This window comes from Danio rerio, chromosome 2, assembly GCF_052040795.2.
Source record: "Danio rerio strain M-AB ecotype USA chromosome 2, GRCz13ab, whole genome shotgun sequence".
Lineage (NCBI taxonomy): Eukaryota > Metazoa > Chordata > Actinopteri > Cypriniformes > Danionidae > Danio > Danio rerio.
This window is the reverse complement of record NC_141022.1, coordinates 37,420,211-37,434,091: the sequence shown is the minus strand read 5'-3', so window position 1 is coordinate 37,434,091 and position 13,881 is coordinate 37,420,211. Positions and strand designations below refer to the sequence as shown.

The 13,881-nt window shown below is 32.9% G+C and overlaps 1 protein-coding gene and 1 long non-coding RNA gene across 2 annotated transcripts in view; one reads left to right on the top strand and one right to left on the bottom strand.

Moving 5' to 3' along the window:
- LOC141378372 (uncharacterized) overlaps positions 1–13,881 on the bottom strand; it is a 134,715-nt gene that overhangs the window by 17,117 nt on the left and 103,717 nt on the right. The window lies entirely within an intron of this gene.
- Positions 413–13,881, top strand: part of eif2b3 (eukaryotic translation initiation factor 2B, subunit 3 gamma) — a 65,111-nt gene continuing 51,642 nt past the window's right edge. Inside the window, 3 exon segments of the mRNA NM_201074.2 lie at positions 413–672; positions 921–1,076; positions 8,368–8,525. Of these exon segments, the coding sequence (NP_957368.1) occupies positions 929–1,076; positions 8,368–8,525 (306 nt within the window). The 5' untranslated portion in view covers positions 413–672; positions 921–928.

The following is a 13,881-nucleotide window of genomic DNA, read 5'->3' as shown; positions in this document are numbered from 1 at the left end:
AATGTTTTTGAAAACCATGAATATTAAATACAAAGAAGAGGGCTGGGCAATAATATGCTACATAATAATTTTACAGAGTTTAGACTAGGTAAACTATTTGCATAGCTGCTTTGAAACAATAATTATTATGAAAAGCTCTATATAAATAAACGTGAATTGAACTTTACAAGCAAAAATTACAAAAATGGAAAACAAATAGCCTTATTCACAATCTGAATCATCTATATAACAACAATAGAAGAATACGTATCCAGTTCATTACAAACATATACCCAAACTACATCAAATCAAGATAAATACAAGTAATAATCGAAATTATCATCGAAATCCTCAGGCTTTCTCTTTCTGCTTCACACAGAGGAACCAATTCTCTCTGCGGAACCAAAGTTAGAGTCGTGTTTTCCATCCGACGCATTTCAAAGTAACGGTCTTATGTCATTATACAGAAATCTTGATAGTTTTTTTGCAGACTGCCAGAGATTAAACATTGTGACAGTTTTCACTTGTTATTAAACTTTTCATTTATCTAGTTAGAAACTCTCGGTTTTAACAGAACTTATTTGAAGACGGCGAGGCAAGCCTGATCCATATGAACGTCTGCTACAGTGCTGCAGCTTTCACGTGCACGGACTCGATACTTTACACATTATAAACATTTGATAATAAACACCGGTAAGTCGACTGTGTGTGTATTTCTGAACTCGTCTATAAATAGTAGCTTCAGAAGTAGTTATGTTTCATCGTGCGGCTCAGCTAACGAATGTAGATGATGAAATAAGAGTCCTGACAGGCGTAATGTCTTGAACATGACATGGAAATACATATATTCAACATAATACTCCGTCTGTCACTTTGCTGGATTGTTTTGTTGTTAGTGTTGTTGTTGTTTGTGGACTAAACGTGTTGTTTTGTTCTGCAAGTGTTCGGGATGGAGCTACAGGCGGTGCTGATGGCAGCCGGTGGAGGCTCCAGGATGATGGATCTCACCTATAACACCCCCAAACCTCTGCTTCCTGTGGGCAACAAACCCCTCATCTGGTACCCCCTTAACCTGCTGGAGAGAGTGGGCTTTGAAGGTAAACCTACTGTCTTATCAGATAACAAAGTTCATTAGAAGTGTCACCTGCTGAGTGGATGAGGTGTACAATATTCAACACCGTTATCTAGTAAACTGGGTATTTAACACACACTTTTTCATATTGTTATTTTAGATTTTGTAATTAGGGTCTGCCTATAAAGATTGTGTTGGTGGATATGACTGATATGCTCTGCATTTTTTGGTCATCTGTAATACAGTATGGGTACAAATGGTATTCAAATATCCTCTTTAATTATTATAGAGCTGGGCGATTAATTGAAAAGTAATAGAAATCGACATTCAGAACCTATAATCGATCAAATTTTTCCTTGTCAATTTTTTCAGTTACTTTCCCTAGTGTGTGGAATCATGTGAGCCTACTCTGTTAAGCCTGATATATACGTGTATGGTTTGGTGCAGCTTTTGAGTGGTCGCATGATTGCGCACCTCTCGAAAACTATAACTACACATCGCACATTTGCATTACATTGATGATGATTGGAAGCTGCAAAAGAGAAGCCTTAAGACAGCATATTTTCTATTACAATAAAACTATTATTCACATTAAAATATTTGTTTACAGATGATTCAAGAAATAGAGTTTAAAATATTATTAACAAGATATACAAGAGTTGTTTCATTCTAAATAGATTCTGCTTGCTTATTTCTTTTGAAAACATTGAAAATAATTGATTTTGTTTTTAAAAGTGCAAGTTATTTGTTTTCACTTTTTTTATAAGAAAATAGTGACTGTTCGTTTTAAGCAATGTTTGTTTTAATTTCAGTTGTTCAACATTGATGTTCAGTAAATAATCATAGATTGTAGATATCTTAATCAAGTAAAGCACCGTTCATTCAAAAATCTCTCACTTGTAAAATGTGAGCATATTTACTGTACAAAACCTGTCAGTGAACTATGAGGTCAAAAAAACAAATAAACAAAATAATCGTTCATTAATCGTAATCGAGTTAAAATGTTCAGTTAATTGAGATTGAGAGATTATTTTTAGTTTTATTATTATAAAGTAGGTTTCATCTGTAATTCAATCAAACAATCACCTTACTACAATCACCACTAAAATTAAATTACACATTAAAACATAGACGATGACGAAGAACAAAATCAAAGCAATGATGTCAATAAAACAATCAAACTAGTTTAAACTGCTGAACATCAAATGCTATTCTAAGTAAATGGGGTTTAAGTTTAGCTTTAAGTAGTGCTGCATTTGTGATGGTGTGTTGTTCGGTTATTTATATTTATATTTTTAGGTTATATTTATTATTGTATTTTTTTTTTCATGCGAATTAAGTAGGGCTGCACAATATATAGTTTCAGGATCAATATCGCAATGTGATCATTCGCATAAGTCACATCGCAAGTATGTGCAATGTTGAGTCTGGATTATAATGTAGCATATTGCAAGTGTTTTTTGAGGCCTACGACTGTCAGAGGCTTTTAAAGGCATGAGAATATTTACCATTTGCAACTTTAAATATTTAAATATTAATAATGATTAATTTTATCGAACTGTTTGTAAAATAAATACTTTGCATTATTATCTTACATTTGAATATTCAATTATTTTATACCTGATGACATTTTAACCTTTTCAAATAAAATTCAGTTTATTTAATTAGCATATTTAGATTTTTGAATTTATCTATGCTTGTAGATTGTTTCTTATATTTTATGCACTCTACTACAGAATTATCCCAATCAATCTGAAATTATAAATTCTTTCTAAACAGTTATTCCACTCATCTAGTGAAATTGTATTCATATCGCAATATATATCGTAGAATAAATTTTTTTTGCAATGCAAAATTTTTCCAATATCGTGCAGCCCTTGAATTAAATGTGTATATATATATATATATATATATATATATATATATATATATATATATATATATATATATATATATATATATATATATATATATATATATATATATATATACACACACACACACACAATAACCATCTAATAATCATTTGCAGGTTATTGCTGTTAGTTTACTTAGAGATTGTAGCAGTATAATTTTCCAAAACTTGCACGTTAATAATTCTCTTTGTTCCAGACACTAGGTTCAATAATACAAAAGACCTTAAAAAAGACAGTTATGCCAATATTTCATTAAAGGTGACTAAAAATGCACTTCAGTAAACCCAGGATTTATCAACAACATTAAAATGCTGTTCTGAGAATTTCTTTCTCTAGTTAAATGATAATAAGATGAGATCATGAGAAATATTTTATGTAACAGTCTACATAACAGATCTCACAGTTATATCATGCACTTTGTAAAAAAACAAAAACACATCCATTTAGCTGACTCATGGTTTTATAGCCAATCGGAAGCTCTGCTTGTAAATAGCTCTGAATGGATTTGCTGATAAGGGATTGGATGACATTATTGGAGGTGGGCTCTTAGAGAGTGGGTGTGTGTGTTGGACGATAAGTCAACAAAATTGCTTACAACACATTTAATCTGCAGGTGGTAATAATTTGTGCAGGCTGCTTAAATTGAACTAATAAAGTCCTTATTTCCTAAATAGGGAAGGTAGGGTAGTTTTTACAATTGGCTCACTAAAATGGCGTGGTTTCCACGTTACACCCACCCGCACACATGCTGCTTCTCAGTTTTAGTGTCAAGACTTTTTTTTTTCAGAAAACAGGAGCTTGATTTTAGAACTAGATCTTTCTAGTTTTGACTGCAAATTTTGAGCATAAGGATGTACACTACTGGTCAAACTTTTGGGATCAGTAGGATTTTTAAATGTTTTAAAATAATCTTATCCTGCTCACCAAGGCTGCATTTGTTTAATCAAAAATACAGTAAAAATTGTACAATTGACAAAATGTTGTTGCAGTATAAAATAACTGTTCAAATAGAGTAAAAATTTAGTTAATAGTTTAATCCAGTGAATTTAAAGATGAATTTTTAGCTTCATTACTCCAGTCTTCAGAGTCCCTCACGTGATCCTTTAGAAATCACTCTAATATTAATTATTGTTATTATTATTATTATTATTATTATTATTATTATTATTATTATTATTATTATTATTATTATTATTATTATTATTATTATTAATGGTAATAGTAATAAAAGCAACAACGTTGTTGGGCGATGTCAACCAATTTGGCATCATACGATGTCTAATGTGAAATTGCGATGGACGATGGCATCACTGAATTGAATATTTATGAATAATTAATTAATTTATAACAAAAAAATTATTTGTAGCCTACCGTTTCAACTACCTGACCCGCATGGTCTTTGTTTTTACTCATAACCAAATCATGAATAAATAAAGATAAATTACACACAAATTACCACCTGTCAATCACTTTTTCCACAGGACTCTGGCATTATAAAGGTGTTGAAAAACTTGGTTGGTAAAAAAAGGTGCACAACCAACAGAAACCAACCAACAGTATCTGAGGTTTCGCTAAAATTACCAAGTACAAGTGTGAAAGTGAAAGATTGAAGCAGTGTACTGATGCTGTGACACATTACCTGAAAAATTCAAAAGACTGAAGAGTCGTTAGATGGAGGCTAGATTAATTTAATATTACGTTTAAGAGTGAGACGCAATCCAGCATGACATCCTTGATAACCTGTCTGTAGTGCACTGCTTTCTGGGGTTCTGTGCTCAAAGCCCCCGTTGACAGCCTGTAGCTTAGACTTGTGCATACACTGCAGCTCATGCCAGAGTGTGCGTGTGTGGTCATGGATGTGCATATTCAGTGGTATAGTGTGGAGGGAGATCTGTTCAGAAAAGCTAGGTGAAACGCTAGTGTGGAGGTGGATTGTTTTCGTTCTAAAATGCCATTTTAAAACTAAGAATTTTTTTATTCTTATATCTAATATTTTTTGTGAGCGGGTTGCTGCTGCAACGGGGGCGTAGCAGAGGATCTCAATGCCGGCTCAGCATCGTGATGTCTATCAGCCATCGGGGATAGATGAAGGCATCGTCTATTGACCCGACCCTACTACATACAATAAGTAATAAATAAATATTTAATAAAGTATTTTACAATTTAACAATTGTCGTTACATTTAATAAATGTCGCCTTGATGAACAGAATAATTTTATATAAAAAAAAAAAAACTGACCCCAAACATTTGACCAGTAGTCACTCTACAGAAGTAACATTTTTTACATCTATTGCATGTGTTTTAAATGTACAAAAACTGTGTACAACTAAACTGTTAAAAGACAAATGAAATAAAGCCAAGGTATATTCAGCATAGCTTCTTTAGGCTGAAAGGACACTGAATGATAATATACAATTACACAATTGTAGTAGTCAAATGCACCCCAGACAACTAATGCTGGCCTGTTCCAACTGTAATAAATTGACTTCAGTCTAGTACTTGAGGACTAATGGCAGAGTGCCTTATTCTTTAAGCCAGCATTTTTTTTCCACAAACTAAGAAATAAGAGCCTTTCAGCAGGCCCACCCTTATTTTGGGGCAGCATAGCATATATAGCATAGCATAGAGCAGTATATTGTTTAATAATGCTATTAAGGATTAAAGTTATATAAATGAAATGATTCAAATATAAAATGAAATTAAAAAAAATATTCAATGAAACAAATGAATTAGGGATGCTCAAAATAATCGATTAACCGTTAACCGAAAGGGTGCGTTTGTAACCGATTAATGCTATTAGTTAAACGATTAAAAATATTATTTTATATATTTTTAGTTTGGCTGCTTAAGGGCCGATTGAATGCGCCTTTGGGTTAAAAGGGGCATCTTTTGCACGCGGCTCATCTCAGAGCAGCAGTTTGTGTTGTCAAGACAACTACAGAGAACTTTTGAAGAGCTTGGTTTCCACTACATTCATTCTTCCACGGCAGGGACCAAAATGCATCCGCCACGGCTACATTACCCATTCAAAACATTCAGTTATTGTTGTTGTTTTTATAGCGGATTATAATCGCACCAAAATGTATTAAAAGGTAAGTGGATTATAACAGCGCAAACTTTTCTGTAACCGTTTAGTGCTGTGCGCTATCTGTTTAACACTTTGAGGTTACGTGCTGACTGACTGACAGGTGCGCGATGCGTGAGGCCAGCAAACACAATGAGGCTTTCAGTTAAGATGAACACAGTTTCTATAGTTATACTTTATTTATAGATAAAGGTATATGGCTCTGTATATAATGTCTCTATCTTGCTGGAGTTTATAGCCGTTTCGCTTTACTTCAGGACGCATTAATGCCGCTCTGAAGGTCTAATCGCTGTTTTAAGTTATCCAGAGCTGTATGAATGTACAAATCCTGAATATCACAATATTATTAAATATTACAATTGTAACAACACAGACAGCAACACTTTTGCACAATCGATACCCAGCTGATTCAGTCGTTTCATAAGAGGACCGCGCTTCTCTTCTTTTTTCCTTGTCAACATAAAGGCAGTGAGATGTGCCTTGTTTTCAGCCCCTTCTTCAACTGCAAGACATACTTAACTTGCGGGACGATAACGTATAACCCATGCCTACAGACACATTTGCCAAAGAAGCAAAATGGAAGAAGAATATTGCTGTCTGATACAGACGTGTTGATACCAAATCAGCGCTGATGTTGACCTTGATCTGCGTAATAAAGCAACAAATAGGCTTTACGTTTTATTTTACAGCTTATAAAGCATGTATGCACATTAATGCAATATCATATTTAAACAACAAAACTGTTTACAAAAAGTCAACATATGCGCGCGTTGTTGTCTTTTCATCACGCAGCGCGTACTTGAACCGCGAGGGAGAGAGAGGAAACCATAGCAAGACATAATCTTTAAAATAATGATTTCTATTAAAAATGTAAAAAGGTTTTGTGATTTATAATAATAACAGCGGGGCATTAAATAAAGGCATATTTTCCGTGGAGCAAGCAATTTGAGGAAGTCAGCTATTTTTATTTGACGGAAGAAAAAAAGCAGCCTATGCCGGTTATTAAAAAGAATCAGTCAGTATTTTCGTTTTGTAATATAAATTAATTATTTAAGTGAAAATAATTTAGGGCAGTCCTATTCATTTTATTTAGATTATTCTGCTCTTCTGTGCTAAACACTGCAGGTGCGTGAAAATGCTCTATTGTTATGTTCTATTATTAATATGGTAGCATATAAAATTAAATCAGTATTTTAAAATGCAATATTTAATGTGTCAGACACAAAATAGACACGTCAATTTGTTTTATATAAAATTAATAGTAATCTGACCAGTTAACCGTTAATAACTGATTAATGAGCGGCGGTTGTCGGTTAGCAAAATTAACCGAAATGAGCATTAATGAATATGCTGTTACCTGTTTAATTAATTTCAATTCATAAGTTAAAAAGATATGTCATCTTTACTTTTTATGGCAGGACATGTTGCCAAAAATGCTGAGTTTATAATAAAAAATTAAACTAAATAAAATCTTAATTAAATGTAAATAAAAATGTGCATTTTAAAATGTATTTTAATTGACATTATTAAAAATATACATATTAAAACATTAAATAATCTACTTTTGGATTTTCTTTTTAAAAATGTGTTTAAAGAATGCTTTATTTTTCCTTTGAATTGATAAATTGTTCCTTCATTTTATTTTTACGTGTCAGTTTTAATACTTCACACACAGGACAACTTATTCATTCATACTGTAAATAACTGAAATAAGGGTGTTTGAAACCCTGTGTGTTCAATTCACTGATGAAGCACATATGAGAGCCAGTACAGGAGGCGTACCGTCTTGAGTGTCTGTGTTTAATGCCTTTATAATAATTAAATGTTTATTGTTCACACCTAGCCGTATTGACTAACCATGCGATCCAGCTGGTATGGAGTTTGTGGGTATGGCCCTTTGCCTGCTCAGCAGTACAGTATGGACCTTTATGTGTGGCACAGTCTGTCCTGTTAACAGCCAGAGAGCCAGCCAACAAGACCCTGCAATTAGCTTTTACAAGTCTTAGCATAAACTATGGTAAGTAAGCTGCTTCGTTAGAAAATATTTACGCAGTAAAGCAGAAATCATCTGAAGCAAAACTTCTTCCAATTGGCTGAAAGTCTCTCATACTGGGCATATGGTAGGTAATTCACAAAGAGTCAATTGAAGGTGTCTTGTCTAATATATATTTAACACATCTGAGGTGCCACAGCTAAAAAAGGATCAAGAAATGGTTTTGTGAAGTGAAATTGGCCTTTTCTATTTCCCTCATGACTTTTGCTGCTTTTTTTACCTTCCATTTTAACTGAGTAATCTCGTTATGGTCTATTTCAGAGGTGATTGTCATCACAACTAAAGAGGTTCAAAAGGCCCTCAGCACTGATCAACGCTTGAAGACGGATGTGAAGATGAAGTTGGATGTGGTGTGCATTCAAGAAGAGGCTGATATGGGCACCGCAGATGCTCTTCGACACATCCAGCAAAAGATCAAGGTTTGTCAATTGTCAATATCACACGATACTGCTGAGTTATAACATTTGTTGCATTGCCATTCGAACGTAGGTTCTTTTCATCCTCATACACAATTTCTCTCTAAACGCCTAACCATGTGACTTGATTGGTCTATTGGAATGATTAACCTAGGTGTTAATTCAAGAATGTGTTATTTGGCACAACTATAGACATTGTGAGTTAATAAAGGCATGACGTTATGTCAAGAAACTGCATAAGAACTTGTTTATGAATGATTACTTTTAGCTGGAAAAATCCCACCTTCGGATCTTAAGCCAATAATAAAAGGATATATTCTCAACAAATGGCAATCAGAATGGGATCAGTGCCCAGAAAATAAACTTTTTAAAATTCAACCTGAAATAGGAAAAAAATCTAATTTATTTTTTAAGTCAAGACAGGATGAGATTGTGTATAGAAGATGCTGCATTGGACACACGAGACTCACACATGAACATTTACTCAAAGGAGAAGAACCACCAAAATGCCTTTATTGCAACAGAAACCAAACAGTTAAACATATTCTTGTGGAATGCCCCATTTTTAATGTTATCAGACAACAATATTTATCTTGAGAGACTTTAAAGGAAATATTTTTAAATGTCAATCCATCTAAAGTTGTAGAATTTGTATCAAAAGGAAATCTTAAAAAACTGTTTTAGATTTTTATCTTGTATATTATCATTATTATTATTATTTATATATTTTACCTTGTACATTATTTATTGCTGTTGATGACTTTTAATTGTTAGAATATTTTTACTTGATCTATTTTCTTTTTGCCATGACATAGCCATAGAAGCTGAAATGGCAATAAAATTAAAACTCTCTCTCTCTCTCTTTTAGCTGGATGAAAACTTTGAAGGTTAAGTTTGCTAAATATGAACTAGATTTGTGCTGTTACTAAAACAATTTTACCATCACTATTGTACAATTAAAGTTGCAATAGGATATCTTGGAAAATGCTAACATTAGTCTGATAGCTCTGAAAGCCTGCTTCCCATCCTCTCTGCAATTACCACTCAAAGCCAGCATCCTGAATGCATAAATGTGCACTAGACATCTAGATCACTACAATACATCACGCAACATTCACCAGAGAGAAAAGTCTAGTTAGTAAATACAATATCAAACTTGCCATATAAAAAGAAGGTAGATTGTTGATATTTGAATGCGATTTTCTGTCTGAATTGCATCCGTGAACGCAGCAATGTTGTTATACTTTTTGTTTCAATAGAGGTATGATTCAATAGAGCATGATATTTTGACAGGCAGGTGGAATATCCATTCGCAATGTTCAGACTGAATGCTTTGGTTGGATAAACTTTTCTTGGTTCTACATTTTCCACAAAATATTAAAATGAATATAAATACATTTGCACCACTTAATTTAATGACTGCTATCAGGGTGTGAAAAGACCTTTTCACCTATTCACCTATTCCACCTTTAAGAGTGCTTTCACATTTGGTTCAATTGGTTGGATTGCACTGAAGTTCAATTGACCTGCTGTCCACCTATCAAACCTCTCAACAACCCTTGCACTTGATGGAAGCTGATTAAAATGGATTATATGCTGAATTATACAAATTCCATGTCAGTGAATAGGAAGTGGTTATTAGAAAATGGAAATAATAGCATAATTACTACATATGTAGACAAAGAAAATGTAAATGATAGATGTGTTCTCTTGACTTTATAAATTGACTTGAGAGCTTTTAATATTTTTGAATTCCCACACATTATATGCATTATTGGTGTTTGGAAAAAGTGAACGCGAGAGTCCTTCTCCTCTATTTTATTAAGTAGCATCAGTTTACACATTTCTGCAGCATAGTTAGCCACACTTTTTTAAAACATCTGGGAATTACCCTACTATTTAAGGTATTTCTTGAAAATTGTTAGAACTTCTCCAGTTCACATCTTAAAAAGATCGATGCACCGCCCCCGAACAGTATGTGTGAAAGTTCTGGAAAACCGTTTAATGCCTTGTTGTGATAAAAATATACACCTTTCAATTAGATGCCATTTATTCAAGCATATTCAGCTTTTGAAGAGGATCAAAAACATTCTTCAAAATTGTCCCAGACAAGAAAATTCAATACACATTTGGTTTTAGGACAACTTTAATGAAAGGCTCTCATCGACTTCAATACTGTATACATGAACTGATGTTGAATATGATAAAGAAGATATGATCTAATGATGAATATCGGCATTTGAATACTTCAAAGAACTGCCTATCATATTTGTAGTCTGGTTTGTAGCCAGCATTAATGTACGTTGTAGCAGATTTGACAAATGTGGCGTTCTCACTGATTAAAGAGGGTCACAAAAGAGTTAGCAACACGATGTGATGAATTTTCATCACTGTAAATATTGTACTAAACCTAGTTAGCCAAAGCATGGTGACTAAATGGAAGAAGCATAATCATGGCACAAGCATGCATGTCCATGTAAGCATAAGTTTGTGCCCAGAGGTGTGTAAAACCTGGCAGGCAAACACAGCCTCACCTGTGTCCCATGTGAGCTGGCCTGGGGTCAGTGGAATGAGGTGAGGGGCAGATCCTGTGTGCCACAGGGGGACCTTTGATCCGTGCAGCTCTGCAATGATGGCTCCAACTCTACAGAGTGCCTCATTTCACCTGCTGAATGCCTAGTGGCTAGAGACGACAAACTCCACAAACACATGATGTCAAAGGCCTTCCTCTACTCAGACTAATGCTCATGGGCCTACTGCAGGACTTGTGGGTGAGTTGTTATGTGGAATAAGACAGTAATGAAACATCCGTTGGGATTTTAGGGTCACTGTTGGGTTTAAGATTTTCTTACTATAGTTCCAGACTAAGCATTTGCTGTTGCATGGGTGTGGTGTAGTTAAGTGGTTAAAAATCTGGGCTAGTAACCAAAAGGTTGTAGGTTCGATTCACAAGCTTTCAATTTTTTATCCTTGAGCAATACATCTCAGTTGTGATTTTCTGTTTAATAATTGCAGTGGTTTCTATACAAATAGGCGTCATAAATACTGTATCCATCTAAACCAGAAAATATTTAGACACATTTACATGAAAATAAAATGCCATCACATTAAAATAAATACACAGATTTGAGGTCAGTAAGAGTTTTTGAAAGTACATCGAGGCTGCTTTTGATTAAAGTGAAAGATAACATTGTGAAATACAATACTTTTTTCAGTTTATACTTTATATATATATACTATATATACTATAATATATAAAGTTTCAGATAAGTTTCTGTAGCCAATAGCGCATTTCGAATAAATTACTAAACAATCTTTAAATGTTCATAGTTTTTTTTTAATGGATGATTGTAGGACTGGGCAGATAAATGATAATAAAACGAATCGCGATACATTTGATGTCAATAACAAGGACTTTTTTTACTCTATTGATCTACTAGCCAATCACACAGCAGAAATGTGCATCAATAGAAATCTAAAAGTGTGTTGATAATAGGTTTGCAACAATTAAAGATTTTGGTTGTTCGATTATAGTCTGAAGAGTAATCACGGTTCACGGTTATCACGGTTATTATGCATTCATTAATTTCAAAACACTTCTAGTTTAGAAAATCACATGAAAAACTCCTTATATTTTAAAGTGTTATTTATTGCTGCTCAGTTACCAAATATACTACAATAATGAAACAATATTAATAATACGTAACAATACAGCACAAAATAATAATAATAATATTAATAATAATAAACAAACAATAGTCCATTTCTTTTTGGACTTAAAAATAAGTGAAAAAAGTTTTTGGCATTTAAACAAGGAATAATTTTGCACTGAAAATAAATGACAGAACAATGAATGAATAAATAAGAATAAGTAAAAAATGTATTTGTCTAATGTAACTCTAAGCATCATATTAGCTAAGTATTTCCTTTTTAAAGAGAACAAATGTAGTCAAATGTAATTCTTTTCACGTGACTCGCGGTGAGTTCGCGGCTTTCTTTCAACTAGGTGTGCCTGGAAAGCATGAGCACGTGCACGTCATTCTCAAAATGCATGCAAGAAAAGAAATAACGAACTTGGGAGCACAAAATGAGAAGCCTTTATGATTAAATACCGTGAGGAATTAAAGCGCAGGTAATAGTAAAATCAGTTAATCCTTTCATCCCTAGTTGATAGAGATGTACTGAACTTTTGGCCACTGAAAATTTTCAGTTTAAATATGTTTATTATTAGAAATTTTTGCAAACATTCACTTAAAAAAACACTTTTTTTAATATAAACATAAATCTTACATTTTAATGATTAGACATTGGAAAGAAAAAAATAAATAAAAGAAAAAAAAACACCAACAACGAACAACATTCATAAAGAAATAAACAAAAAATAAAAATACACATGCATTCCCCCAACCAACCAACCAACCAACCACTGAAAATTGATCAGCCTAAAATATGTTATGCCATTTAATGGACCCTCTGATTTTTGTGGCTTTAGTCATTTTTGGGTTACTCTTTTTAAATAAGCATTGACAACTCATATCAAAATATATATCATCATCGTTCAATATGGAAAATAGTATCCAGATTAGATGTTTGCCATATTGCCCAGCCCTAGTTAATTGTAAAAATGTTTAAATTACAATTTTATTTAATGATTCAATACACAGGGTATCCACGAGGTCTTAAAAAATCTTAAAATATCAGAAATTTCAAAAACAAAATGTCAGGCCTTAAAAAGTCTTAAATTCACTGAAATATTGTTTTGTATGTCTTAAATCATTTTAAGCAGGTCTTAATTTTCCTCTGTCCAAGTAAAGCTACCTAATTTGGCCGACATCCATCCAATCACCAACAATCCATCTTAATCAAATCAAGAAATCTAAAAACAATTACACAGCTTCTCAAGATAATAACAGAGCAATATTGCCTTTACGTTATCTTCCATTCCTACAAAAGCTATTTACAGAAGCAAGGAGGGGTAAACATAATATTTGTAAATAGACATGAAACTTAAAGTTTTATAACAGAAATGCAATAGGTTGAATAGAAGTTATACTGAATCAATTTGGACCAAAAGTCAACAAATGTATATTTTTGATTATTTATGCAATTATGTAATTTGAAATTTGTGTATGCAGCTAGAGTTTTCTTGTTTTGACACATTAAAGTATGTTGCTAAGAAATAATTACATTAGATTTTTTTTTTTGGCAAGCAAAAAAAATCCATTGGCCCAACCGAGCCATTAAAAATAATTATTACTGTTTAGCCTTGTTTAAGTCTAAAATTTTGTTCATAATGGTCTTAAAATGCTCTTTTTAAAATACAATTTCTAATCAAATCTAAATTTAAAGTAAATGCTTT